The 27,658-nt window shown below is 32.5% G+C and overlaps 1 protein-coding gene across 9 annotated transcripts in view; it reads left to right on the top strand.

The window, feature by feature from the left end:
- LOC141529218 (uncharacterized) overlaps positions 1-27,658 on the top strand; it is a 330,321-nt gene that overhangs the window by 77,892 nt on the left and 224,771 nt on the right. For all 9 annotated transcript variants that reach the window (XR_012479543.1, XM_074245698.1, XM_074245691.1 and 6 more), the window contains one exon: positions 16,324-16,468. Coding sequence is in view for 8 of the 9 variants with exons in the window: in XM_074245698.1 (XP_074101799.1) it covers positions 16,324-16,468 (145 nt within the window). In the remaining variant the exon portion in view is untranslated. The remainder of the gene's footprint in view (positions 1-16,323; positions 16,469-27,658) is intronic.

Genomic DNA, 27,658 nt, shown 5'->3' with positions numbered 1-27,658 from the left:
TTTTTTGGATCCATAATCTTCAATGTAAATTATGATTTAAAAAAAAAATCGTTTCTTAAAAAAATTTTTTTGTTGCTTGAAAACGCTTTTGTTAATTAACAATTTTTTTTACCACTTGCATTCAATATTAAAAAGCCATTTTTTTTTTTAAATCATAATTTATGTTTCTCTTTGAAAGCTAAAAAAAAATCTGATTTTTTATTTAATTTTCATTGTTTATTAAATAAACAATTAAATTTTTTCGGTATATTTTTTTCCTTACTGTACATTGTGAAACACAAACAACTAACTACTTTTTTTCATAAAAAAATTTATTTATATTTTTTATTGAATTTTAAAAATTATTACCTTCTATACCCCATTTAACTCAACTGATTTTTCATGTTTAAACTAATTATATCTTGTAAACTAAGTGTAATACGATAAAAAAAGTTGAGACTTACTTGTTCTTTATTAATCAAGGAATAAATTAAGCCCAAATTTCATGATCTTAACTAATTAGATTTCCTAGTTAGGAAAGTTAATCGGATACACAAATGCAAACTGGGCAAATGACACCAGGGACAGACGATCATACACAGGATACACATTCCTATTAGGAGGAGCAGCAGTCAGCTGGCAAGCCAAGAAACAAAAAACGGTCGCACTATCAACTGCCGAGGCAGAATACATGGCACTGACAGAAACTGCAAAGGAATCAATTCATCTTAACAGGATCATGGAAGAACTAGGCATGGATCAATCCATAAGTGGGGAAATATTCTGCGACAACAGGAGTGCAAAAATGTTGGTAGAAAACCCAACATTCCATTCAAGGACGAGGCACATCGACATTCGGTACCATTTTATACGTGAAAAGGTGCGAGAAGGGCTCATCAAGGTGAAGTCAATATCAACAGATGAGATGGTAGCAGACATATTCTCAAAAGCACTGCCTGCTATAAAACATGTGAAGCACTGCGAGAAATTGGGGCTGTTGTATACAAAACTCGCCAACATTGAGGGGGGATGTTGGAAATACTCCAATATTGTCGTTAAGAAGACACACACATAAACCTTGCGGTGAACTAAGATACGCATGCGTATAATCAAACGAATCCCAAAATAATGTATGTGCAAGCATGACTCACAATTCATTCATTACCAAGTACTCTTGACAACTAGACGTTGGGTGAAACTATATATAAACTTATGTATCGTAGAAGCGCGGGCAACTGTATATAATTACTAATAAACTTCATCATTGACTTTAACCAATTAAACTTATTATTTAAACAACATACTCTATACGTGAATAAAATTAATTTAGCTAAATGTAGCTTGGAGAGCTATCGTCTTGGTCCGCTGTAAAATTGAAAGCTACAGGTATCTGGAGCAACATCGACGTATATATATATATATATATATATATATATATATATATATATATATATATATATATATATATATATATTATAATCAGATTTTTGAAGTCGATATAGGTGTTCGATCGTTACAGTGTCTCCCGCTTCCAGACCTTGACGTTAGACGCCAATTTAAAATTAAAATTTTCAATTTATAATCGAAATTTGCTGGGGGTTATACAGGAACTTATTTCTAACTAACATTCTGGATTACACTTTGGTATCTTTTCGATTTTCAGTCTCTGGTCTCAATAAAAGTAGGGTGCCAGATGATTCTCAATCACTGGAATTACCAAACCAGTTAATAAGTAATTAGATAATCTTTATTCGCTAGGAATTATCAAACTAGCTCAACTCAAACAAAAACTTGAACAAAAACGTAAACGTAACCTGAACTTAAACGAAATTAAATAATTTGTATTCGCTAGAAATTATCAAAACTAGACAATACGTAAACTTAATTGGAAACACAAACCTTAACAAAATATAGACCAAATAGCCAAGGATCGGAAAAACAACGGGACACCTCAAGGTTGTTCAGTGTGCTAGTTTGTGGAGAGAGGGCGTGATTCGAGTAGAGAGTGGATCCATAATTGCAATGATTCTATTCGAAACACCAAAAATTTATGCTCAAATAAATCCTTATATATTCAACAGAAGCTTTATCATAAATAACGAATTAGATCATAACTCACGACATAATTCTCAGAACGGTACAACTAACAATAGATAACGCTATAGTCATGTTACGGACTGCAACTCTTATAAAATTAAACAAATAAATAAATAAATCTTAACATAATATTCACAGATGAATGAATGAATCTAATCAACTTGAATGATATTCTCGAATAAATCTGGCAACGGACTCTAAATTATTTACAATACAAATGTATTCTTTAAATCGACTATCTACTGTCTCAAGACCATGAACTCAATTATTAACGCTCAAATTACAATAAATAAAGCGATCTCATACCTGATAGAAACAATGTCGATATTGAGTAGCTTATTATTTTATGTTTAACAACTTTATAACTCAGTATTCTTATCTGGAGCCCAAAATAAAACGCAAAAGACTAAAACCTTAACCTGGAACTGAAACGGTACGCACGTCCGATCACCTGAAGTGATCAGCGGCAACTCCCAAACACGACTGTACTCTACGAAGTCTAAAACTCAACTCTTAAACGTGACTCAGTCACAAACTAAAATCTCTATAAGCAATTAATTCCCAAATATTTTAATCGTTAATCAAACAATTGAGGTTCTGAGTGCGAATATTCCCTTGGTGGATGCTTTCCAGGAACTGACTACGGCTGGAATCGTAACCAAAACTCAAAACGTAAACGTAACATTATAAACAAAAATATAAAATTTTTATTCGCTAGAAATTATCAAAACTCACCAAAACGTAAACTTAACGGAAAACTTAAATTGACCTCGTATGCTTTTGTCATGTTCCTCTACGTCGGAGCGCTGGCATCTCATCCAAACTATGGGATTCCACCTGGAAGTCTCAGAGCGTTAGACTAGCGTCTAACGTCAAACGAAACCGGGTGATTTATAGTCCGGCTCAACGGTAACGCTGACTCACCCACGTCCTCTGCGACCTCAAAACTCAAAACTCAAAATTCGAAACTCACAACTTAAAACTCGAAATAACTTTAATAAAACCTTTAAATGACTTGACCTTAACATTTTTCAAAACTTGACTCTAAAAAGTGACTCTACTCGAAAAAAATTCCAAAATCTCCACTGGAACATTAATTCTCTAAATTCACTATAAAACTATAGCACTTCGTTACTCGGCATCAACATTCACTTAACTCTCAAAACACTTATCGTTAATCCTTAAAATTATATTTTCTATTATAGTTGGCCTTGAAATATCGGCTTAAATTAACAAAAATTCGTTGGCACTAGTGACGTTCCATTTAAATAGACCCCAGTCGTTAAAATAACGTCGCAATATATATATATATATATATATATATATATATATATATATATATATATATATATATATATATATATATATATATTAGGTGGGTCTAAAAAATAAACTATGTTTTTTTTACAATTAATACGGAAAAATGGGTTACTAGGCACCTTAAAAAAATTCTCACCAAATATGAACTCTTAATTTTAATAGGAAGATCCTCCGCGTCGCAGTTTTTCATTTTTTTCTCAGTCCAATAGAAAAAAATTCATTCCTCATCATTAATTGGTCGTACAGAAAAAATTTTTTTAAGAATTTTGTAGGAAATTTAATGCTCTACAAGAAAGGTATCTTATGTTTTTTCCGTAAACCTCACCATTTCACTAATATTGAAGATTTAAGATTGATTATTTTAAGTCAAATGTCACTTTTGTTTATGAATTTTATAACTCGACAAGAAATGGCTATTATTGAATGGGCAATAGAAATTTCTGTAGCAAATTAACTGCTCTATAAAAATGGTATCTTATGTTTTGGCGATTAAATTAATCGTTCAAAAAAAGATATTCATCATCAAACTTTCATGTATATCGATTTTAAGAGTTTTTGATTAAATAATCGAAAAATTTCAATTTAATCTATCAGTTTTGAGAAAATTTACACGAAAAAAATTTTTATTCATCAACTGAGAAACTTCAAAATGTTTTTCAAGCTTTTTTTTATGTGTAAGTATTTTTATCTACATTTAAAAAAATAAATTGTACATTATTTATCGCTTAGTTAATCATTTATCAATAAAAAAAGCAAAGTTTTCATTATAAATATATTATGATTTCAGTTTTAGAGAAAAAAATGTACAATTAGTTATAAGAAAGTTTTTTATTTCAATTTCAACTGAGCTATTTATTTTCAAACAATTTTTTGTTGCAAGTAGGGTAGTTTTTTCGATGCTCTTTCACAACTTGCAATAAAAATTGAAATTGCTCTTGGTCTTTCGTTAAGCATTGGTTATATTCACTTACTAATGCGACACCTCGCTCTGCCCCATCATTAACAACTTTCAATTGTGCGAAAAATTCTTTATTTTCATTATAACTCTCATCAGTAGACCATAAATCAATATTTTTGTCAAGAAAATCATACGGCATATCAAAGATCTCAAAAAGTTTTAATGACTTCTTAGAAACAAAGTCACTTATATTTTTTTGCAGAATTAAATGTAAATTTTTTCTATCAATAATAAATCTTCTTGTTTTAGAATCTATACCTTCGCGAGTCTTAACAGCTTCGACAATATTCTTCTTTATGTTTAATGGAACGGTATCATCAAAAAGTGATAAAATAGCAAGTTCATCACTTAAGTACCATAAATGTGAAGTCATTTTTTCACATGTAGCCAAGGAAATTAAAGAATTAATTTTACTGTACTCAATTAAATTTTTCATAAACTCTAAGTCGTGATTAGCAGCAGAAGTCGCAGAAGTTGATGAAAACCAAGCTTTTACATACACCATAACTATGAAAATACAAAATTGTCGAAGACCATCAATTCTTTCTTAGAAAGGTCAAATTCATCTCTAAAAATAAACATTTTTAGGCAATAAATTGCCTTTGCCATCCATCTTGCATGATGAACTGCACCAGGACGCTTGAAGAAAACTTGCTATCGTGGCATTTCTCCCAGAAAAATTAATGACAATTCCAATATTTCTTTATAATCATCTCGGGGTTGCGATAACTACCAAAAGTAATCAATTATTCGTAAAAAATCAAAATTTATCCTCTACACTTAAAATTGTATTTAAATAATACCTGTAAGTATCGCTTAATAAATGAAGATAGATTATTTTTTTCATTCGTAATAATATTAGCAACAATACCATCTTCAACACCAGATTTATAATTCGTTTTATCGAATGTGTCCCAAAATTTTTTGAATCTGCCAAAAATTGGAACATTTGGTCCGGATGATACTGACCAATAGACTTCGAATGCACTTCTTAAAATGATCTCATAAATATGATGGCGACATGGTAACCAAATTAATTCTTTTCCGAAGGCCTTTTCAATTTCTTTACATGTACCATGATGGATTCCTGTATAGTAAAAATAGATAATTACACTTTAAGATCTGTATTTAATAAAAATTGTAACGCATATTTAAAATCTATAAATAAATAAAGAATTATAACTAATGGGCACGTGTCGAAAATTTAATTAATGTATGAAAACAATTCAACTAGAACGATGAAAATAAAATTTTATTTTAAATATTTTATCATTGATTAGTTACGCGTATTATCCGCAGTCGTGTCAAAACACATCGCCTTGATGTAACTAATAATACCCAATTGATTTAACGTTGACAAGATGGCTGCTGTTTCATTTTCTGCCGATCCACTATTCATTTTTGGAACTCCAAGTAACTGCTCAGTACCAAAAGCAGTCAAAATAATCGGTAATCGATCCACAAATTTCGATTCAGAAATGTCATTCAGTATTTTCCCATCCCAATGCACGACATATTTGTCATGAGCTTTGAAGTTATCTTTTAGTCCTATAGCAATGTCTTTTCGTAAGAGCATGCGAGTTCGTTGAATTGTTCGATAACTAAGAGTTGTATCTTCTACATTAACACCAACACTTGATAGAACTGGAGCAATAATGAACATCGCATTTCTACTACTAACATTAGCTCTGTCGAGTGCTGAGATAAGCTCTGGAGTTAGAATATTTATTTTTGCTCGTGTTGTCAGTATTTGAGGCACATACTCTAAATCTGAACCGAAATTTGTAGCTTGACTTAATGTAAGGGTTGAAGATGACTCTGATTCCTCACTTCGAACAATCTCATGGCTGGTTGAGGGTTGATTCAAATCTAAAATAAGCGTTCTTATTTAATTAATGGAAGCAAAAATATGGAACTCATTCATTTTGACATCAAATAAGGAACACAAAGAGTTTTTATTTATCATCTACGAACATATTGACATTTATGATATAATTAATTAGAAAAACAATAATATACTTTATTATTCATAATTTATAATCAATTTAATTTATTTTCAATTCTGATTAAAATTTATAATAATTAAATGTTGTAAATACTCACGACTTTCATCTATTTCCATCGTATTCATAGTACTGTTTAATTTATTTGGGTTATTTGAAAGAATTTCTTTCCGGGTATCACTTTTTTGATTTGAATATAGTTCACGAATATCATTATCAAGCAATTTTATTGATTTATGATCTACAATATCAAATAATGCTTTGATTTCATTCTGAAATATTATTACATTTTTGTTTTGGGCTGATGATTTTTTTCGCACAAAAGATTTTTGCAATTTCAACCATCGGTTATGATAGCGAAGAATTTTTTGTATTACATTAGTTGATCCACTAGTCGGAATCTGGTTGTTTTTCCATAGTTCAATAACTTGATCAGTTGCATTTTTAGCACTTTGTTTGATAGAACATTTTAACACTTTGAGCTGATAAAAAAAAACACTCATAACCTCTTTCACTGTTGGCAACTTACGTTCTGAAATTTTTTGCATGGGTTTTCCGATCAAATGAATTTCCTTATCCATGTTTTCGATAAATATATAAATTTATGTAGTGACCGCAAAATTTGTAAATATTTAATCGTTTTATCACATATACAAGATCATAACTTGTGGAAACACTAGAAATGCTGTAGAAAATGTAAACAAATAAAAACAATATAACTATAAAGAAAAATGTAGGTGGCGCTAGTTCACAAGGGAAACAGAGTAAATAGAATACAAAACAAAAATTCTCTACAGAAGAAATTTTCCCAAGGACAATATACAGCTGTAGTGGAAAAATTTTTTAAGACGTTTTGAAGACGTTATAAAAAAACAACATGATCGTGATTTCTAATGATGAAAAATAAAAAGTTCGGAATTATTGAATAAAAATTTTGAAAACAAAATTCAAATAATACTTACATTAAAGACAAAAAATGAAATTTTCTCAAAACTGATAGATTAAATTGAAATTTTTCGATTATTTAATCAAAAACTCTTAAAATCGATATACATGAAATTTTGATGATGAATATCTTTTGAACGATTAATTTAATCGCCAAAACATAAGATACCATTTTTATAGAGCAGTTAATTTGCTACAAAAATTTCTATTGCCCATTCAATAATAGCCATTTCTTGTCGAGTTATAAAATTCATAAACAAAAGTGACATTTGACTTAAAATAATCAATCTTAAATCTTCAATATTAGTGAAATGGTGAGGTTTACGGAAAAAACATAAGATACCTTTCTTGTAGAGCATTAAATTTCCTACAAAATTCTTAAAAAAATTTTTTCTGTACGACCAATTAATGATGAGGAATGAATTTTTTTCTATTGGACTGAGAAAAAAATGAAAAACTGCGACGCGGAAGATCTTCCTATTAAAATTAAGAGTTCATATTTGGTGAGAATTTTTTTAAGGTGCCTAGTAACCCATTTTTCCGTATTAATTGTAAAAAAAAAAATAGTTGATTTTTTTGACCCACCCTATTATATATATATATATATTGGGCTGGTCGTTAAAAATTAAATTTCTTGAGACGCCCCCTAAAATACTATGAAAATTTTTCATTATTTTTTTTACTCGAGACAACACGTGCCTCAAGACGATTTATGTTGATTTTTTGGTAATTTCCTGATTTTTAATGAAACTTCTTGTAAAGAGTAATGTAAAAATTATTTTAAGATTGAAAATGTTTCAACAATGAAACACTTTTAGTATTATTGATCTCAGTGATGAATTTCAAATTATAGTTTTACAAAAAATTCTTTTATAAATTCTTCGTGATTTAAACTTATTTTAAAATTTTTATTATACATATATTATATATATATATTATATATATTATATATATATACACTAGTCACAAAAATTAAGGGATATAAAAAAAATTCCAAATTTTTTGGTGATTTTCAGCGAGCTGTAACTCCGAGGAAAATGATCGCACAGAAAAAAAAAAAAGCAAATTGTAGCTCCAAGTGTCTAGTTTTTAGATATGACCATGAAAATTTTTTGTCATCGTCAGGTCTGGAGAAATCGTAAGAAAACTACTGAAAAAAAATTTTTCGAAATTTTATTTCGTCTTAAAAAAGGTCTACGGGCTTCAAAAAAATTTTTTCGATTGTTTCGTTTAAAAGCACTTTTAGTAAATTTAATACCCTTTAATTTGACCTAATCAAAAAGCCTGTACGATAATTTGCCGCGGAGTTATCGTCAATCAAAGCAAAAAAGTTTTTTTTGACTTTGGAAATCAATAACTCTGGAAATAATGACCGTATAGGAAATCGAAGGGGGGTTTTGAAAATTACACAATATTCTCTATAAGAAAACGTAAACCGCTTTTGAAGAAAAAATTTTTTTTGAATTGAAAACTCGGACTGAAAAAAAGACAAACATTCGCATAATTAAGGATATTTGGATAACTTGGTATAACGTTGGATAAAATGGATGAACGAAGGATATCGTTGGTAATTTTTTAACTTCAAAGTGTCCCATAAAATCCCTAAGAAATTCAAAGCGCTGCGATTTTTTGTTCATAGTGCCCAGAAGCTTCAAATTCTGTGTTTTCGCAAAAATCACCATTATGAGCAATTTTGTGATTTTTATTCATTTTTCCATTGAAAAAATTTTTTTCAAAATTCTTTATTTTTTCGATCAAAAAGATTGATTTTTCAAGAAATTTGAAAAAAAAAAATTTCAATTTTTTCGAAAATTTTTTCGAAATTTTCTCAATTTTTTCGACTGTTGTTTTACCGCCGGCATTAGCGTTACCCAAAGCGTACCACGTGGAGGTTGCTCGGTCGGATTTACGCTTCTCACACGTGTGTGTGTGTGTGTGTGTGTGTGTGTGTGTGTGTGTGTGTGTGTGTGTGTGTGTGTGTGTGTGTGTGTGTCTTTGTCTGCGCGTTTGTCTGTTTGCAGCTGCCGAATGACCTCTGTACGCACGGCAGTAACTGCTCAGTACCGTGTATTGCCACCTCTGTTCCGAATCACAGCTCGTAAACGCTCTTGCATTTTGATGCATCGTCGAATATCACGTTGCGAAATTCCTTGCCAACAACTTAACAACGCTTGAGTCAACTGATGAAGATTGTGCAGTTGCGGATAGTCTCGCCGCAATCGACGCCCAAGCATGTCCCAAACATGCTCATTTGGGTTCAAATCAGGACTCATCGCTGGATGATTAAGCGTTGTTACGTTGTTGGCGCGGAGAAAAGTTCGCGTACGAACTGCAGTGTGAGGACGAGCATTATCCTGCATCAAAATGAACCGTCTTGCCCCCATGCGTGTGCGCATAGGCAGGACGTGTGGCTCCAGAATTTCGTCGACGTACCTATCGGCAGTCAACGTCCCACGAACGATGACCAACGGGGTTCTGGTATTGAAGGACACGCCTGCTCACACCATGACTGATCCACCATTGAAAGCTGTAACTGGTCTCGTAAAACCATCCCGATCTCGTTCTCCACGACGGCGCCAAACGAGAGATCGTCTATCGCTGCCATGAAGACAAAATCGAGATTCGTCAGTCCATAATACACTGGTCCACTGTCTACGACCCCAATGGTGATGATCATGAGCATAGGCCAATCGGGCTCGGCGATGTCGTGGAGTGAGCATAGGCACGCGATTTGCGCGTCTAGCGCGTAGTCCTTGCTCTCGAAAGCGATTTCGAACCGTCGATGCCGATATGTGTTGTTGGGGAGGACGTTGTCGACGATTGCGAAATTGATGAGCGATCGTGTGGGCATGCGCAGTAGGGTTTCGACGAGCTTCTCGAATGATAGCTCGATCATCACGCTCGGTAGTGATTCGTAGTCTACCTTGACCCGGACGACGATCGTAACTTTGAGTCGCGTTAAATCGGGCATAGGCCCGACTGATAACGGACTGGCTCACTCCCATAGAAGCTGCTACTTCCACCTGACTGTAGCCCTCTTGAAGGAGGGTAACAATGCGAGCCACATCTGTGGCAGCTAAATGTCGACGAGGCATATCAAAAGGTGCTTATCAAAAAAAGCTTACATAAAATTCACGTAAGGAATTTAGGCTAAAAAGAAAACGTAAAATTCAAGTTTTGTGTGAGGAAAAGCCGAACTCCGCGGGGGTATATCAATTTGTTTTTATTGAATTTTTAAAATGAGATTTAAAACTAAGGCAGTTGTAGCGGACAGAAAAAATTTGAGTTAATTTTTTTGACAATAGTGAAGCATTCTGAAGACGATAAAAAAAAAAATTAAAAAAAAATTTTTGATAAAAAAATTTCGAAAAAATTGAAAATTTTTTTTTTTTTTTCAAATTTCTTGAAAAATCAATCTCTTTGATCGAAAAATAAAGAATTTTGAAAAAAAATTTTTTTCAATGGAAAAATGAATAAAAATCACAAAATTGCTCATAATGGTGATTTTTGCGAAAACACAGAATTTGAAGCTTCTGGGCACTATGAACATGAACAAAAATCGCAGCGCTTTGAATTTCTTAGGGATTTTAGGGGACACTTTGAAGTTAAAAATTACCAACGATATCCTTCGTTCATCCATTTTATCCAACGTTATACCAAGTTATCCAAATATCCTTAATTATGCGAATTTTTGTCTTTTTTTCAGTCCGAGTTTTCAATTCAAAAAAAATTTTTTCTTCAAAAGCGGTTTACGTTTTCTTATAGAGAATATTGTGTAGTTTTCAAAACCCTCCTTCGATTTCCTATACGGTCATTATTTCCAGAGTTATTGATTTCCAAAGTCAAAAAAACCTTTTTTGCTTTGATTGACGATAACTCCGCGGCAAATTATCGTACAGGCTTTTTGATTAGGTCAAATTAAAGGGTATTAAATTTACTAAAAGTGCTTTTAAACGAAACAATCGAAAAAATTTTTTTGAAGCCCGTAGACCTTTTTTAAGACGAAATAAAATTTCGAAAAATTTTTTTTCAGTAGTTTTCTTACGATTTCTCCAGACCTGACGATGACAAAAAATTTTCATGGTCATATCTAAAAACTAGACACTTGGAGCTACAATTTGCTTTTTTTTTTTTTTTCTGTGCGATCATTTTCCTCGGAGTTACAGCTCGCTGAAAATCACCAAAAAATTTGGAATTTTTTTTATATCCCTTAATTTTTGTGACTAGTGTAGTTTTGTAGTTTTTTCAACGTCTGTAAGCATTAATACATGAGTTATTTTTGAGAAAATGCTTCTAAAAATTGTAGATGCACACATGCTGGGTAACTTAGATGAAAGCGTCAAATCCTTCTCTCTCGATAAGTTACTAGCAGTGGCATATACGTCTGTAGTTTTTGTATAGTTTAGATTGCAAAATTTGTATCAGATGCTTTATATAAATCATTAACTCAATATTGTTGTCACTAAAACATCTTCTGTTTCACAAGTGATATCGATTATTACTTATTGAGTTTACTTAGGAACTGAATGGTATGTTTTGTTAAAAGTTACTTAGTTATTCATTATTACTTGTAAAAGTCTTGCATGTGGTGCGAATGTGAGGTTAAACATTGAACATTTTAAACGATACTATTTTTGTAATGGAGAACAAAGTAGAAAACATATTTTTAATCGGAGAGACACATCATGAAATTGCGGGAAATCAACTTCCATCTAATTGACAAATATGTATATTTTTGTTTTACAACACTCGAATATTGAAAGATAGTTTAATAGTCAGTAAAAGTTTAGTGTATGATGAATTAATTACTCTTTGGCAAAAAGTAAAAATTTCAATGCAACAAAATTCTCGGTGTATGAAAAAAATTAATGATTTATACAACGATTGGAGAAGTTTACAGAAAAACTCATCAAGACGAAATGATATTCAGGAAAACAATGAAACAGTATTTTTATCACACTTAAATAATTTGTTTGGTATAGCACACAGTGATGTTTTAACAATGGTTGATGACAGTACAAAAAGATTTTTATTAAATCAACGTGAACCAAATCGTGTTGGATTTATTGACGATGTTGGAGATATATCTGGTAAGTGTTAATATAAGGTGGACATTTTTGATATTTATTCTTTAATTAAAAATTTTTTTTTCTATCAATACAGAAAAATCTGAGCCAACATCACAGTATGAATCAACCCTGTCATCATTCAGTCAAGAAAGTCTTCAAAGAGATCCTAGTTTCGTCATGAACTTATATGAAGTATCGCCACCAACGAAAAGATCTCGTGGAATGATAGACATTCTGACTTCAAAATTATGTACCATGTTAGATAAGTGCAAAATTAATGATCGCGGTGCAACAAGCTGATTAATTGCATTTCTTGAAGCTGTTGAACTTGACGCAACCCACTACATCATTAATCGAACATCGATAAAACAAAAACGTGAAAATTTCAGAAAAAAAAGTGCGGCTGAAATCCAAACAAGATTTGCAAATAAAGATCTTTGTAGATTGATTGTTCATTGGGACGGTAAACACTTACCTGATATTACTGACAGGAATTTCGTAGAACGTCTTCCAATAATCGTATCATTTGAAAATGAAACTAAAATTCTATCGATACGACCGTTAGAAAATGCAACAGGCCGAGCAATGGCAAATGCAGTTTCTGATGCTCTTTAAGAGTATGGAGTCAGTGATTTAGTAGTGGGTTTATGTTGTGATACTACTGCATCGAATACTGGAGAATATAATGGTGCAGCAGTTTTAAATGAGCATTTGTTAGAGAAAGATCTTCTTATTTTGCCATGCAGACATCATATATTTGAGGTTGTATCTAGAGCTGTATTTGACAGTAAGTTAACTAATGTTTCCGAACCAAATGTGCCTACATTTGTTCGATTCAAGAGAGAGTGAGATGAATTAGACCTAACTTAATTTAAAAGTGGAATAGCAGATCCCGTGATTGGTAAATTATTGGAAAATGATATTCAAGAGATTCATGAATTCTCACAAAATGCAGATGAACCTGATTTATTAGACAATAATGAACAAGTTCTTAGGAAGGCTATATAGTATCTCGTGCGGATATCCCAAAATTATTTGACCAAAGATTAGAACAGTTTATTGATGCAACTTTTATTGATTTTTTTCATAAACTTGGAGTAAATACGAGCTGAAAGACTGAATATTGTGAAAAATGGTTAGAAGACTCTAATTCTCAAGATTGTTTGATAGCTGTAACAAATTTATCAGTCGCAAACGATGTTGCAGAATGAGATGTTAAACTAATGCAAAAGTACAACGATTTATCCACAAAAGATGAAAAGCAAAAGCAATTTCTCATTCAAATTTTAGATGATTACAGAAGCAAAGGCATCAAGACAACAAAAGCAAGTTTACTTAAAGAATGGAATGATGAAAACTAAAGATTTGAATTAAATTTGTATAAATTTTGTCATCAAATAATAATATTAATTAAAATATCATCGATTTTTTTGATAAACAGACCTTAAAGTTCGGAATGTTTATTGTAATTTTCATTAACTATTGTATTCTCATGAATTTGGGTTCTCTGATTGTTCGTATTTTGTATGAAATTGTATTTATTATTATAAATCCTCAGAAAACATTATTATACACAAAAATTAACTTAAATCGACTTGAGGCACGTGTTGTCTTGGATTAAAAAAATTATAAAAAATTTTCTCAGTCTTTTTTTATCCAAAGGAAGCATTTTAGAGGGCGCCTCCCTAGGTGGCCAATAGGGGAACGCCCGACATGTCTGCGCGTGAGATACGTTAGGTATCGAGGAAATCAAATACTCGGGGTGGAGCAAAACCTCGCAAACAACAATATGGAAATATCACAGAACTTTCAAACTTTGTTTACAGTACAGGAGTTGGATACCCCAGTGCCGGTAAGGGAAGGCGTGCAAACGGGCCTAAACTCGTCGTTATCAAGCAACCGTTTAAACAGCGGAGTGGACCCCATGGCTTTGCTGTCCAGCAATGCTAGCAATGTTACAAGAAGCACGAATACAGCCCAGATGGAAGAGATCGGACAGCCGAGCAATGTTTCTACAAAGAGTAGAGGACATATTGCTCACGTAAATGCTCATTATTATCGAGAAAGAATCAAGTCTCTACCAACCGACATCGGCCAACAATCGCCAATGGAGCAGTTAGGTAACAAGATCGAAGAGTTAGTTGATTTTATCAAGGACAAACGAAACCTCCACTATGAAATCACGAAATTGGTCACGTCTATTACCACGGCATACGGGCTGGCCAACAAATCATCGGGCATGTCGGAGTCAACGACCCAAACAACTCCGGGACTAAACAAAAAATCACAGTCACTCCAGGTTACTCCTACCAAACTATCACGGCAAGAGAAGAACAACAGGAAGAGACAATTGTCTACACCTAGCCCTCTTTCAGCCAGCGACAAACCAGCCCAGAAAAAGACAGCCCGAGACGATACCTGGATCAATGTGACTCGGCGAACGTAGTAGGAAACGGAACAGAAGTCAGCGGCTCAATCGACTGATGCCCAAGACCAGCAAAATAAGGGTGACTCCAAGAAACCGAGAAAGAAGAAAAGAACTAAGGCCGTGCTTGTCCAACCAGCTGAAGGGCGAACGTACGCTGATCTCCTCAAGGAAATCAAGGCCAAGGTTAACCTGGCAGAGACTGGAGTAGACATAAAGTCTATCAAGCAAACGAAGCGCGGGGGTGTTCTTTTAGAAATGGTCCGCAAAACCGAAGACACTGCTGCTTTTACGGCTGCGATAAAAACAGTAATCACAAACATCGGCACGATCAGAACGCTGGCACCATCAACGACAATAGAGATTCTTGACCTGGATGGAATCTCTACTAAAACTGACGTTCAGGAAGCGCTCAAGCGGGACTTAACGACAAACCTAAAGATCAAACGGGTTAACTTGAGCAAAGTTACACCACGAGATATTCGGGCAGCCTTCTGCGAGATAGACTAGGCTAGCGCGACCAAGATCCTTGACAAGGCCCGTATGAAGATCGGATGGGTTAACTGTCGCAAATCTGCAGACTGCACGGAAAAGCCGAAATGATTTCTTTGCATACCGGACAAAGACGCTCAAGATAGCTTATGTCTTATCTCTGGTACCGGGGCTTGTACGGCATTTCGTACCGCACTTGCCAAAGCTACGAGAAGACAGAAATGACGGGCATCCACCAAGGAAACCTGAATAGATGTGCGTTGGCGCAGAACTTTCTTCGCCAGCGAGTCTTTGATGAGAAGATCGATGTTTGTTTCATCTGTGAACAATATCTAAACCTTCAATCGAGAACATGGTTGGCAGACGAAACTGACGCGGCAGCAATCTGGATTGTGAACACAAAGAACGTCACCGCCAACAACAGCGAAAATGGAGCAGATTTTGGCTGGATACAAACCCCTAAAACCTACTTCATTACGATTATTATTTTCCGAGTTATTGATTATCAGAGTCAAGACGTACTATTCTGCTTTGATCGACGGTCACTCCGCAGAAGATCATTTTTAACAGCTTTTTCATAACATAAGATTAAATGACTATTAATTTTCTAAAAAAATTTATCATAACAGACCTAAAATCAGATAAAACGATTTTTTGACCAGACCTAGAAACTAAGTACTTAGTGCTAGAATTTATCTTTTAACTCTCCTGTACCTAATCATTTTCCTGCAAGTTACACCTTGTTGAAAATCACTAACAAATTTTTTTTATTTTTTCTAATTTTTGAGTCTAGTGTATGTTTAATAAATAAGTATATTCTTTCAAAGTTATTGATTATTTTTATTAGTAGAAGAACAGTGATTCTGTGCAACTTAACAGTTAGGTAGTAGCTTAGATTACCACCAACGTCTCAAAATAAATCTTAAGATAAGAACATTTCTCTTAGCTTGTAATGTGAGATTTGTTCGCTTGAAAATATTACCACAGGATAATACAAATTTTTGCATGATAAAAATGTTCTTTCTTTACTTCTAGGCGGACCTATCTTGTAGAAATACTCACATAAGTGTTGGAGCAATATACACTCGCACTAATTTTGTAACATTGAAATACGTAACAGATGCTTGGGGGACAGACACAAATGGTTTTCGGCTAGTTATTACTGCAGTTAAAGATCCAAGTAAGTGAAAATCAACTATATTTTAACTGATTCAATTTATTCTTTATCACCGAAATATATCAATTTCTTATTCGCGTGGCAGATATGAGTGATTTTTATAGGTAATGTGTTGTGTTAAAAGATAAGTTGTGTTAAAACATTGATCACTCATTCAACGTTGAATAATGTAGAAAAATTAAAGCTATATTACTCCAAGTGTTGTTCGTAGTACATATGAAACGCTTAGGTCATTCCATACGAAATCGCTGGATTCAAAAAATCCAAATTTTTTATTGAGCTTAATTTTTTACATCTTTTTATATCCGAGGTAGAATTCGCCAATGCTGACACAAAATCGGGTCTTGGCCCAGTTGTCATTTGCCGACCCTTAGGTAATGACTACTGGTCCAAGGCTGGACTAAGCCTGGTTCAATGGTGTAATTATTCAGTCAAGCCTTAGAAAGTTACCACTGGAAGTTAGCAATCGAATGATTCAAATTCGAAGAAAATTTTGTTCATTCTCAAATTGGTTTAGATTGAATTTAAGCTATATGGAACCTGATACCTCATAATTACTTTATTAAAAATTAATGATCTCTTTAGTAACCGATATTATCTCCGATATTATAACTGAAATAAGGACATGGGTGGACCCTACACTTCATTCCAGCAAATCCCTCAAAATTGAAATTTGAGAAAGAGCTCAAGTCTGATAGAAGTTTAAGAAGACACTATTCTTTAAATTTTTAGACGGCAATTATTTCCGAGTGAATGAGCTAATTTTCATGCGGTTGACGGCATTCAAGGCAGTTTTTCAAATGGTATGATTAAATTTTGATCACAAATTGATGAGACCGAAAATTTCGGAGCATTCAATAAAATCACTGTTTTTTCAATTCGTTTCGTCGCAACTTGAACTCACAATAATGAGTTGAGTTACACATTTAATTGTTGCACAATGGTTTACTTACTAGTACTTATTTAAATTGACTATTAATCTCGTCGCAAATGCTTTAATTGTTAATTATTAATTAAGTCAACAAATTAATCGTTGCTAAATTGTGCAATTCGTAACTTGTAATTAACCAACAGTTTTATTTTATCGCAAGAACGAAAGAAATCTAATTGACAATAATTAATTAAATTAGGCAGATTAATCGTCGCACCATTATTAGTTAATAATCAGGATTAAATTAAATACAAATTCTTCAATACTAATAATTCATTAAATCCAACATATTATACATCACAAAATTGTTTAATTACGAATACTTAATTAAATTGGATAAATTAATCGTCGCAAAAATTTTTAATCAATATTAATTAATTAAATTAAACAAATAAAGTGTCCTTGACACCTCAGACACCGTCGCACTAAATGTAGCTATCCAAAATACGTATGGAAATATGTCAAACAAACTTAGCGTCAAATTTCTCTAATTAAATAGATTGATTTTGTCAACACAACATTCTCAACCGGCGCATTACCCGCACGACCGAAGCTCAACAATCGGGATTATGATAGTAATACATAAGAATGTAAATAATCACTACAACAATTAGTATTGGTACCAGAAATACCTCGTGGGATAATCTCCAGAATAAATGCACAAAATAAAACTGAAATAAAAAAAAATTAACAACAAAAAAAATTTTAGTCACTCGTACTCTTCGTCCGAGTAGGTGAATCCCACGAGATGTTTCAGAGACGAGACCACTTACCCTGGTAGAAGGCGTCGTTCTCCTAAAAAAAAAATACAGCAATTAAATATCGTCCTGGCTGGGTCGCACGACTCCGTCGTCCTCGGCTTCCACGTCGAATTGACCTCCGCGTCTCAACACGGTGTGATGTACAAAAAGAAATTTCCAACAATGGAAATTGCGTCGGTCACAATAGTTGACACAGCAACTCTCACGTCGTAAGCTATTGCTCAAAAGTATCGACAATCCGTCGCAAGAATATTTATAATTATTCCCGTCGTCGTAATAATTACATTAAATCAATAATTAACAAAAAAAAAAAAACCAGTGTACAGCAACTGACAAAACCATCCAAGAAAAATCGCATTGTAAAAGAAACCTCAAAAATATCAGCGTCCGTTTATTGTCGCGGGAACACGTGGAAGGAAGGAAACATGGCTTGGTTGTTGCCCACCTGGCTGCACTCCCTTCTCTCTGGGCCCTTGATTCGCTTGACGCTCCAGAGATGGCTCTGCCTGTCCAATTTTCCAATATCGACTTATTCGATATATTGGCTGGAGCATTGGCTCACTCAACAGCCAACTCAATAACTCCGCGCCTGCGCCACTCGTTCAGCCCCGTAGACTGACCAGTCCGTCGTTTGATGCTCGGGTCAGCTTTCCGTCGTCGGTGATTCTCTCGGGGTTATTCCACGTCGATGATGCTCGTCGATGATCCTCTTCTCGGGTAAAATGGCTGTCGTCTATAGTACCGAGCAATACTTCTTATCTGAAAACTAACTTATTATCTAACTCAAATGATCAACTGCAATTTAAATTTATTTCGCGCGCAGTTGAGCTTCGATCGTTTTTACCCGCGCGAGGGCGACTCGGTCGCGGCAAATCCAACCAATGACCTTCCTCACAACTGGAAAATTTCTTTATTTAAAATAAAATTAAAGATAAATAGGAACAGCTGATTAACAGCTGACGCTAAAAGCGGCCTGTTACAATATATACAGAGTGATTCAGAATTAGTGTCCGACCAAGAAAACTTGGATAGAAGAGGCGACTTTAAGCACAATTGCAAGAATAAAATTTTTCGAAATTCTCAATATTTTGGGAGTTATTGAGGATTGAAATAGACCAATCAGAGAGCTCGTTACAAATTTAAAGAAAGAAAAAAAGTACATTAAAATTTACCAAGCCAACTTCATAACGAATGATATTATTGACTTATTTATTTTAAAAATAATATAAGATGTTATTTCTTTTGTTTCGAATAAATAAAAACTTTAATATTTTTATTAGAGAAAATAAAATTATTTCGCGCATTTCCTCGGGCTTACTCGAGTAATACAATTATGGTCTTAAAATTAGTATTGCTGGTTCGCCTGCCTATTGTCATGCAAGTTGTCTTGATGATTGTCCTACGGAGTGTTATGTAGAAAATCTTACTAAGTGTTCTGACGTTCAACAAGTATCTTAATTTCATCTAGTAAGTCGGTGGGATTTATGGGAAAAATTATTCTCTACAAAAAAGTGATAACATCATTTTACCGTATCATTAGCCCAAAAAAAAGTTGGAGCTGCATCTCGGTCGAAAATTGCTATTCACTCCAAAAATTAAGTTTTCATTTCTGAAATTCCACAAGTATCTCACTTATGATTTTAATACTTTTTTGTAGAGAATAATTTTTCCTATAATTCCTACCTATTCATTTAATAAAAGTGAGATACTTGTGGAATTTCATAAATGAAAACTTAATTTTTGGAGTGAATAGCAATTTTCGACCGAGATGCAGCTCCAACTTTTTTTGGGCTAAAGATACAGTGAAATAATTTTAATACTTTTTTGTAGAGAATAATTTTTCCTATAATTTCTACCTATTCATTTAATAAAAGTGAGATACTTGTGGAACTTCAGAAATGGAAACTTAATTTTTGGAGTGAATAGCAATTTTCAACCGAGACGCAGATCCAACTTTTTTTTGGGCTAATGATACGGTAAAATGATGTTATCACTTTTTTGTAGAGAATAATTTTTCCCATAAATCCCACCGATTTACTAGATGAAATTAAGATACTTGTTGAACGTCAGAACACTTAGTAAGATTTTCTACATAACACTCCGTAGGACAATCATCAAGACAACTTGCATGACAATAGGCAGGAGAACCAGCAATACTAATTTTAAGACCATAATTGTATTACTCGAGTAAGCCCGAGGAAATGCGAGAAATAATTTTATTTTCTCTAATAAAAATATTAAAGTTTTTATTTATTCGAAACAAAAGAAATAACATCTTATATTATTTTTAAAATAAATAAGTCAATAATATCATTCGTTATGAAGTTGGCTTGGTAAATTTTATTGTACTTTTTTTCTTTCTTTAAATTTGTAACGAGCTCTCTGACTGGTCTATTTCAATCCTCAATAACTCCCAAAATATTGAGAATTTCGAAAAATTTTATTCTTACAATTGTGCTTAAAATCGCCTCTTCTATCCAAGTTTTCTTGGTCGGACACTAATTCTGAATCACCCTGTATATATATATATATATATATATATATATATATATATATATATATATATATATATATATATATATATATATATATATATATATATATATATATATATATATATATATATATATATGGGTCATTCCATGCCAAATCGACAAATTTATTACCTGACCTCTTTCGATTTCGCTAAAAATTTTCTATCTTTTTCTACCCCCCGAAAGACATTTTTCAGAATTTTTAAAAATTTTTTTTCCAAACTCAAAAAAGTTACGAATTTTCGAAAAAAACCGCTCTTTTTTTTGAAAATGCTAGAACTTTTTCAAAAATTGACCGTTTGGGAACTTTTTTTTCAAAATTTTTGTTTTTAAATGTAGTTTTTGAAAAAAATATGGAAAAATTTTCAGAATCCCAGATATATGAAATATTTTAGTTTTTTTGAAAAAACCGTGATTTTCTCAAAGTTGGACCATTTTTTTTTTTTTTTTTTTTTTTCTAAAAAAACTTCAACTAATTCCGCAGTGATCCCCGCATATTTCAGGATGTGATCGCTATTGCTTCTAATTTTTTTTACTATTTAAAAAAAAGTTTTTTTACAATTTAGTTTATTTTTTTTTAACTTTTCGGCCAAATGTTTTTAGCTTACTCGTGAAACTTCAGAAGTTAAAAAATAATGTACCTTTCGAAAATTTTAAGTCGTTATCTTCCAAAATTTTTTTTTTTTTTTAAATTAAGTGATAATTATGTTTTTGTTTCATATTTGTTCAATTTTTTTGTACTAAAAAATCACAACTGCACTATTGAAGTGTGCAGAAAAATATCCCCAGCCGATAATTTTTAAACTGTCGTCTATCGGTAAAAAAGAGCTCATCTCTACTTTATTCTGTTAAAATGAAGGTTATGTTAAAAGAATAATCGTATCGTTGATGTGTTCAAAGTGTCACAAAGATATAACATTATTAAATAAATTTACACAGTTTGACGGAGAGTTCTTTTTATCGAATTTTTGTTTACAAGTGATTACAATGCCAGTTTCGCGATCGATGTTGTAATCCACATAATTTGGAGAACCATCGGAAAACATCATCTTTGCGTAATGTATCACAAAATTTAGCTAATCGATACAATTTGTCAACTGTTGATCGAATATGCAGTTCATGCTATAAAAAATTACTTCATCATTACGCTGAAAGTCTTTCTGATGAAAGTGATGACAATGAACCCGATGAGCGTTCTGAGAATGATGAAAATATTCTTACCGGATCTATAGAAGTTGATAATTCCGGAGGCAATAACCTGACAGGTATTTTTGAAGCTTTTATGTTTCGATGTTCAACTATCATTGTTCTTTGTATTTTCTATATATTTTTTTTTAGATCCAACAACAAGTGTTGGAGAATCACAAATTCAGCAAAGTAGTTCGTCGTTATCTGAACTCAGTTTGGAAATAACTCGTCCGATCGTAAATGAAGCTTTATTATTATTAAACCAATCTCCATTGCTAGCTAGAAGAGTAAATGATGAAACGTATTTAAACAATAAAGTTTCTCGTGTTGCTGATAGTTTGAAAAAGGCATTAGGAATTCCAAATCCTGTAGATTTTCAATGCAGCAACACAAATGCTGCTGAAATAATTAAAAAATTAAGAGAAAAGTTCCATGATACCAATACGACCAAATCTTTACGTATACAAATGTTGACTCTTATGCCGTCAAGTTGGAGTATTGAGAAGATTGTTGAAGTAATGGGCACAACTACGTATATGGCGCGATTAGCAATAAATCTTGAAGCTGATAAAGGAATATTATCAATACCTGAAAAGAAAATGGGTGAGATATTGACTTACTAACTAATTTTTGTTTGAACAATTTATACGTATTTATATATAATTTTAATCATCACTCAATTTTTCAGGGCATGGATTATCTGTTGAAGTGTCATCAGCTGTTATAAATTTTTATAATGACGATGAAATGAGCAGTCCTATGCCAGGGAAAAAGATTTTGTTTCATTGCGTAATGATGATGGTACGAAAATTCAAATTGAAAAACGCTTAGTACTCTGTAATTTGAAGGAGTTACATAAGATATTTCAATCAAGATTTCCCGGAATTAAGATCGGATTTTCGTCATTTGCATCTTTACGTCCAAAACACTGTATCTTAGCTGGTGGTTCGGGGACTCATACAGTTTGCGTTTGTTCTATTCATCAGAATGTCAAATTAATGATTTTAGGAGGTAAATTAAGTCGATTAACAGAAGGTTCAAATATGCCATTGAAAACTTACAGCGACTGTGTGAATGCTATTATCTGTGACAATCCCAAGACTGAGTGCTATTTCAATACATGTCTAAATTGTCCAGGCATTGACAACATAAAACAATTAATTTTCACAGAAATGGATAATCATGCAATCGATGAAATTCGTTACAAACAATGGGTGTCTACCCCAAAAGTAACTCTTGAAACAACGCTGAAAAATGCTTCGAATTTTGTTGATGATTTTTGTGATAAGCTTGTTGGTCTATTACCACATAATTTCATTGCAAAAGAACAATCGGCATATCTAAGAGCGCTAAAAGAATCGATAACCGATAACGAATTCATAGTAATTGTTGATTTTGCTGAAAATTATGCGTTTATTGTTCAAAATGCTGCACCGGGATTCCATTGGAATAACGATCAAGCAACAGTTTACACAGTCGTTATTTATTATAAGGTTAATAATCAACTAACTCATCAGAGTATGGTTATAATTTCAGACTGCTTAAACCATGATTCTATTGCTGTCCATGTTTATTCTGGAATTATTTTCGACTTTATCAAATCTCTTTCGCCCACAGTCTCCAAAGTATTTTTTTTTTCGGATGGTGCACCGCAACAGTATAAAAATTATAAGCATTTTAGTAATTTACCCCATTATCGTGAAGATTTTGGTGTACCAGTTGAATGGAATTTTTTTGCAACGGCTCACGGCAAAGGGCCTTGTAACGGAGTCGGTGGGACGGTTAAAATGAGGGCCTCGAGAGCAAGTCTGCAATTACCACCTGATGAGCAAATATTAACACCTGTACAATTTTTTGAATGGGTGTCAAAAAATTTGACAAATATAAATGTGCGATTCTCAACAGTTGACGCCTACAATCTGATGAAAGACAAACTAGAAGATCGTTTTAAAAATGCCAAAACCATCCCAGCAACACAGAAAATACATAAAATTTCGCCGTTGGAAGATGGTATAGTGGAAGTTAAGTCATTTTCTTTTTCGGATCAGTCTTTAACTCATAGCACAGTGAAAAAAAGAAGACAATCATTAAGTAAAAAGAAATAAGGAAATAGATGTTATCATAAAGAATAGATGTTATTGTAAATAAATAAACTAATTAATGAATAAATAAATCAATAAATATTAGAACCTGGTCAGAAGAAAATGTTTTATATGAAATACATTCACGGATAAAAAGGTGATGTAAAATTTGTATCACTGTAGACGCTAATTTTGTATCTAATGTATTATGTCCTATACTTTACTATACTATGATACAGCATTTTCTATAGTAGTGAACCGAATATAGCATCACCTGACGTAAAATTTGTATCACTTTTTTTTCCGTGTTGATTTCAGGACAATAAAAGTGATTTTTATTTATGTAGAAATATGAGGTTGGAAGTATGAATTTAAAAAAAAAAAAAATTTTGGAAGATAACGACTTAAAATTTTCGAAAGGTACATTATTTTTTAACTTCTAAAGTTTCACGAGTACGCTAAAAACATTTGGCCGAAAAGTTAAAAAAAAATAAACTAAATTGTAAAAAAACTTTTTTTTAAATAGTAAAAAAAATTAGAAGCAATAGCGATCACATCCTGAAATATGCGGGGATCACTGCGGAATTAGTTGAAGTTTTTTTAGAAAAAAAAAAAAAAAAAAAAATGGTCCAACTTTGAGAAAATCACGGTTTTTTCAAAAAAACTAAAATATTTCATATATCTGGGATTCTGAAAATTTTTCCATATTTTTTTTCAAAAACTACATTTAAAAACAAAAATTTTGAAAAAAAAAAGTTCCCAAACGGTCAATTTTTGAAAAAGTTCTAGCATTTTCAAAAAAAAAGAGCGGTTTTTTTCGAAAATTCGTAACTTTTTTTGAGTTTGGAAAAAAAATTTTTTAAAATTCTGAAAAATGTCTTTCGGGGGGTAGAAAAAGATAGAAAATTTTTAGCGAAATCGAAAGAAGTCAGGTAATAAATTTGTCGATTTGGCATGGAATGACCCATATATTTCCTCACTAAATTAACCCTGGTTTCGGCGAGCTTACGAGCTGAAGATTTACCTGTTACAGTCTTATGAGGCATTCTATGCGAAATAGGAAAATGACTAAAATCTTGTAATTTCACTAGTTAATTCTGATTTAGTCTTTATTCATTATTAAAAGTCTATATTTTACTGAATTGTAAAGAAAAATTTATTTAACCCATAAGATAACCGATTTTTCTCTCCTAGTGATTTTTCAGTCGTACTAACTAGTATCCGGGCCCAATGTTGTTTAAGTCGGCAACACGTTTTTTTAATCATCGTATAAATTCCAGATAGTGATTTGTTTTATTTAAGAAAAATAATTGAATAAAGAAAAGAATGACGTTTGATTCAAACGAAAAGATACGTTAGTTTTTGTATATTTCGTATTTGAATATAAGGTTATCACATGTCCCACCGCTCACGCGAGAAGATAGAAAAACTGTTTTCGCATCCTCAAATCTGACTTGTTCAATTTGTTTCCTTTGTAGAAGTAACAATAAACATGTTAAAAATAATTTAATCTTCTTGTAACTGCCAAAAAATCCAAAATATAGTTTTCTGGATTATTTAAAATACGTCCCACCAGTCACATATGACTAGTGGGACTCTGGCTAATAGTTAATATATCATAGAATTTAGTCAAAGTACTGAAATTTACCGCTTTGTTTCTCTTAGTGATCTTCAGTTAAATGATTAATTTTTTTATAACCTGAATAATAACTAATTCGGCGATTTTTCTTGCTGAATTTTCTCGCAAGTTATCCTCTCAATTATCCTGTTATGTGACTGTGAAACGTTTCAGGTAATAATTGCCATAACTCCGATTTTTTCCCGCTTCATAAGATTATTGAATTTTAAAAATGTGAAACGCTTAACGATTTTGCGTGTCATCCTTATTGGTGAATTATCTCCTAATCTCACTTCATTTTATCGTATATTTTTCAGAGTACATATATATTTCCTATTATATTGATTTATAACCCAATAAAAACAGGATAAAATGCGGACGAGTTTTAAGAACAAATTTATGTTTTTACTTGATGGGCAGCGTCAACTTTCTGCCCGCTGCGCTAAGTAAAGTTGCCACTTTCTGCTTTCGTCGAGCAAAAAAATTGCATATACTCCTCGGGAAGTAAAGTAAGAAAGCCTCAGATCACATGTTTGTTGACCTCGGCCAACAATTACATGTGATCTGAGACATTTCTTTCTTTACTCCCTCTTCTTCGGTGTGTAATATACTATTATGCTCTCTATTAATTAACATCTAAATTTATCAACATCGTGTTGTCAGCATGCTGATTCCATTATTTCTATTCTTTTATTTTTTATTGTATTTATCCTAAATAACTATAGTTCAATATATAAACAATAATCTCTCTAAGGTTGGAATAATATAAATGCTTGTATTTTGTAGTTGTCCCAGAAGTCACAATGAAAAAAAAATTTTTTTAATGGTTCCTACGCAGGTAATCAGTCTAATTCTTTATGATATTGAATATTTGCAGGATGAATTTTGTATTGAGATATAAATATTTTTTAAAAGCGCAGGGGTTGAACTGAAATTCCACTTTAAGTATACTGCTTTAAGTAGTTGTCAATTAGTCATTCCTCTACACTATAAGATTTATTTTATAATAGTACAAATTTCAGTCACTTAATTGTAGCTTACAATTGATAGAATTTCAGAGTTAAATGTCTTACCAGTTACTATAGAAAGCCCCCTATACACATGCGAATAGTGTATGATACCCTTTGCTTTTCTCTCTTTCCTTCTGTCCTCTCATTTCTTTTCTTCCTGATTCCACCTTGCCTCGCTAATGCAGAGGGTATACTCATGAATTCATGTACAAGCAACACGCATGCGTCATTCTTTTTTTATCTTTCTCCTTCTGCCATGATATATATTTGAACTTTTTGTCTAACAACGTTGCGTATACTCACATTACAAATTTGTTTCATTTATTTTTGCAAGTCGTATCACTTTTACATAATCGAAAGGAATTTCGTTTTTACCTGGTGTTCTATGACGACACTTTTCTAAAATAATATCAGTTACTCAAAAAAATTATCAATTTTCAATAGTACAACTATGAGGTATCAGGTTCCATCTAATTTAAATTTATTTTTTTAACCAATCTGAGCATGAACAAGATTTGGCTTGGCTTGGTCTAGTAGTGACTTTCCAATTCTTGATTAAACAGTATCACACCATTGGGTTCTTCGTTCCAGGCTCGCTTGGTCGAATGGTCACTATCCGAGGCTCGGCAAATGTCAACTGGCCTAAGATCTGGCTATTTATTAGCATTGACGAATCCTACCAAAGTAATACGTTTTTAACCATCACAAAACAAAATGTATATCACAGATACACTGATTGAGTGTAAGTATTGATCACGAGTAATTGTATTACAGAGTGTTTTAAAGATACGAGCTCATTATGAAGTTAATTTAACTATTTAATTGTTGTGTATTAATGGAGCATTATCAACATTACACTATCTTGTACAACGATGTTCGAAAACGAAAAGTGTAGACCAGAGTTTTAATTTATAACGAGCTGTTGAGTGTTTTGCATCAATTTCTAGTTTTAAAACTACCAATAATTTCATTAATCATAATAGTGCATTATTAAGATCGTCCGTAAGAGTTTCCTTAGAAACAGATTATTCGCGTCACAAAACAATAAATACCATAGTGCGACCATTATT

This window comes from Cotesia typhae, unplaced genomic scaffold, assembly GCF_013202065.1.
Source record: "Cotesia typhae breed Kobodo isofemale line unplaced genomic scaffold, CoteBio_Ctyphae contig_48, whole genome shotgun sequence".
Lineage (NCBI taxonomy): Eukaryota > Metazoa > Arthropoda > Insecta > Hymenoptera > Braconidae > Cotesia > Cotesia typhae.
The sequence above is the reverse complement of the archived record's forward strand: the minus strand, read 5'-3'. Positions and strand labels throughout refer to the sequence as shown.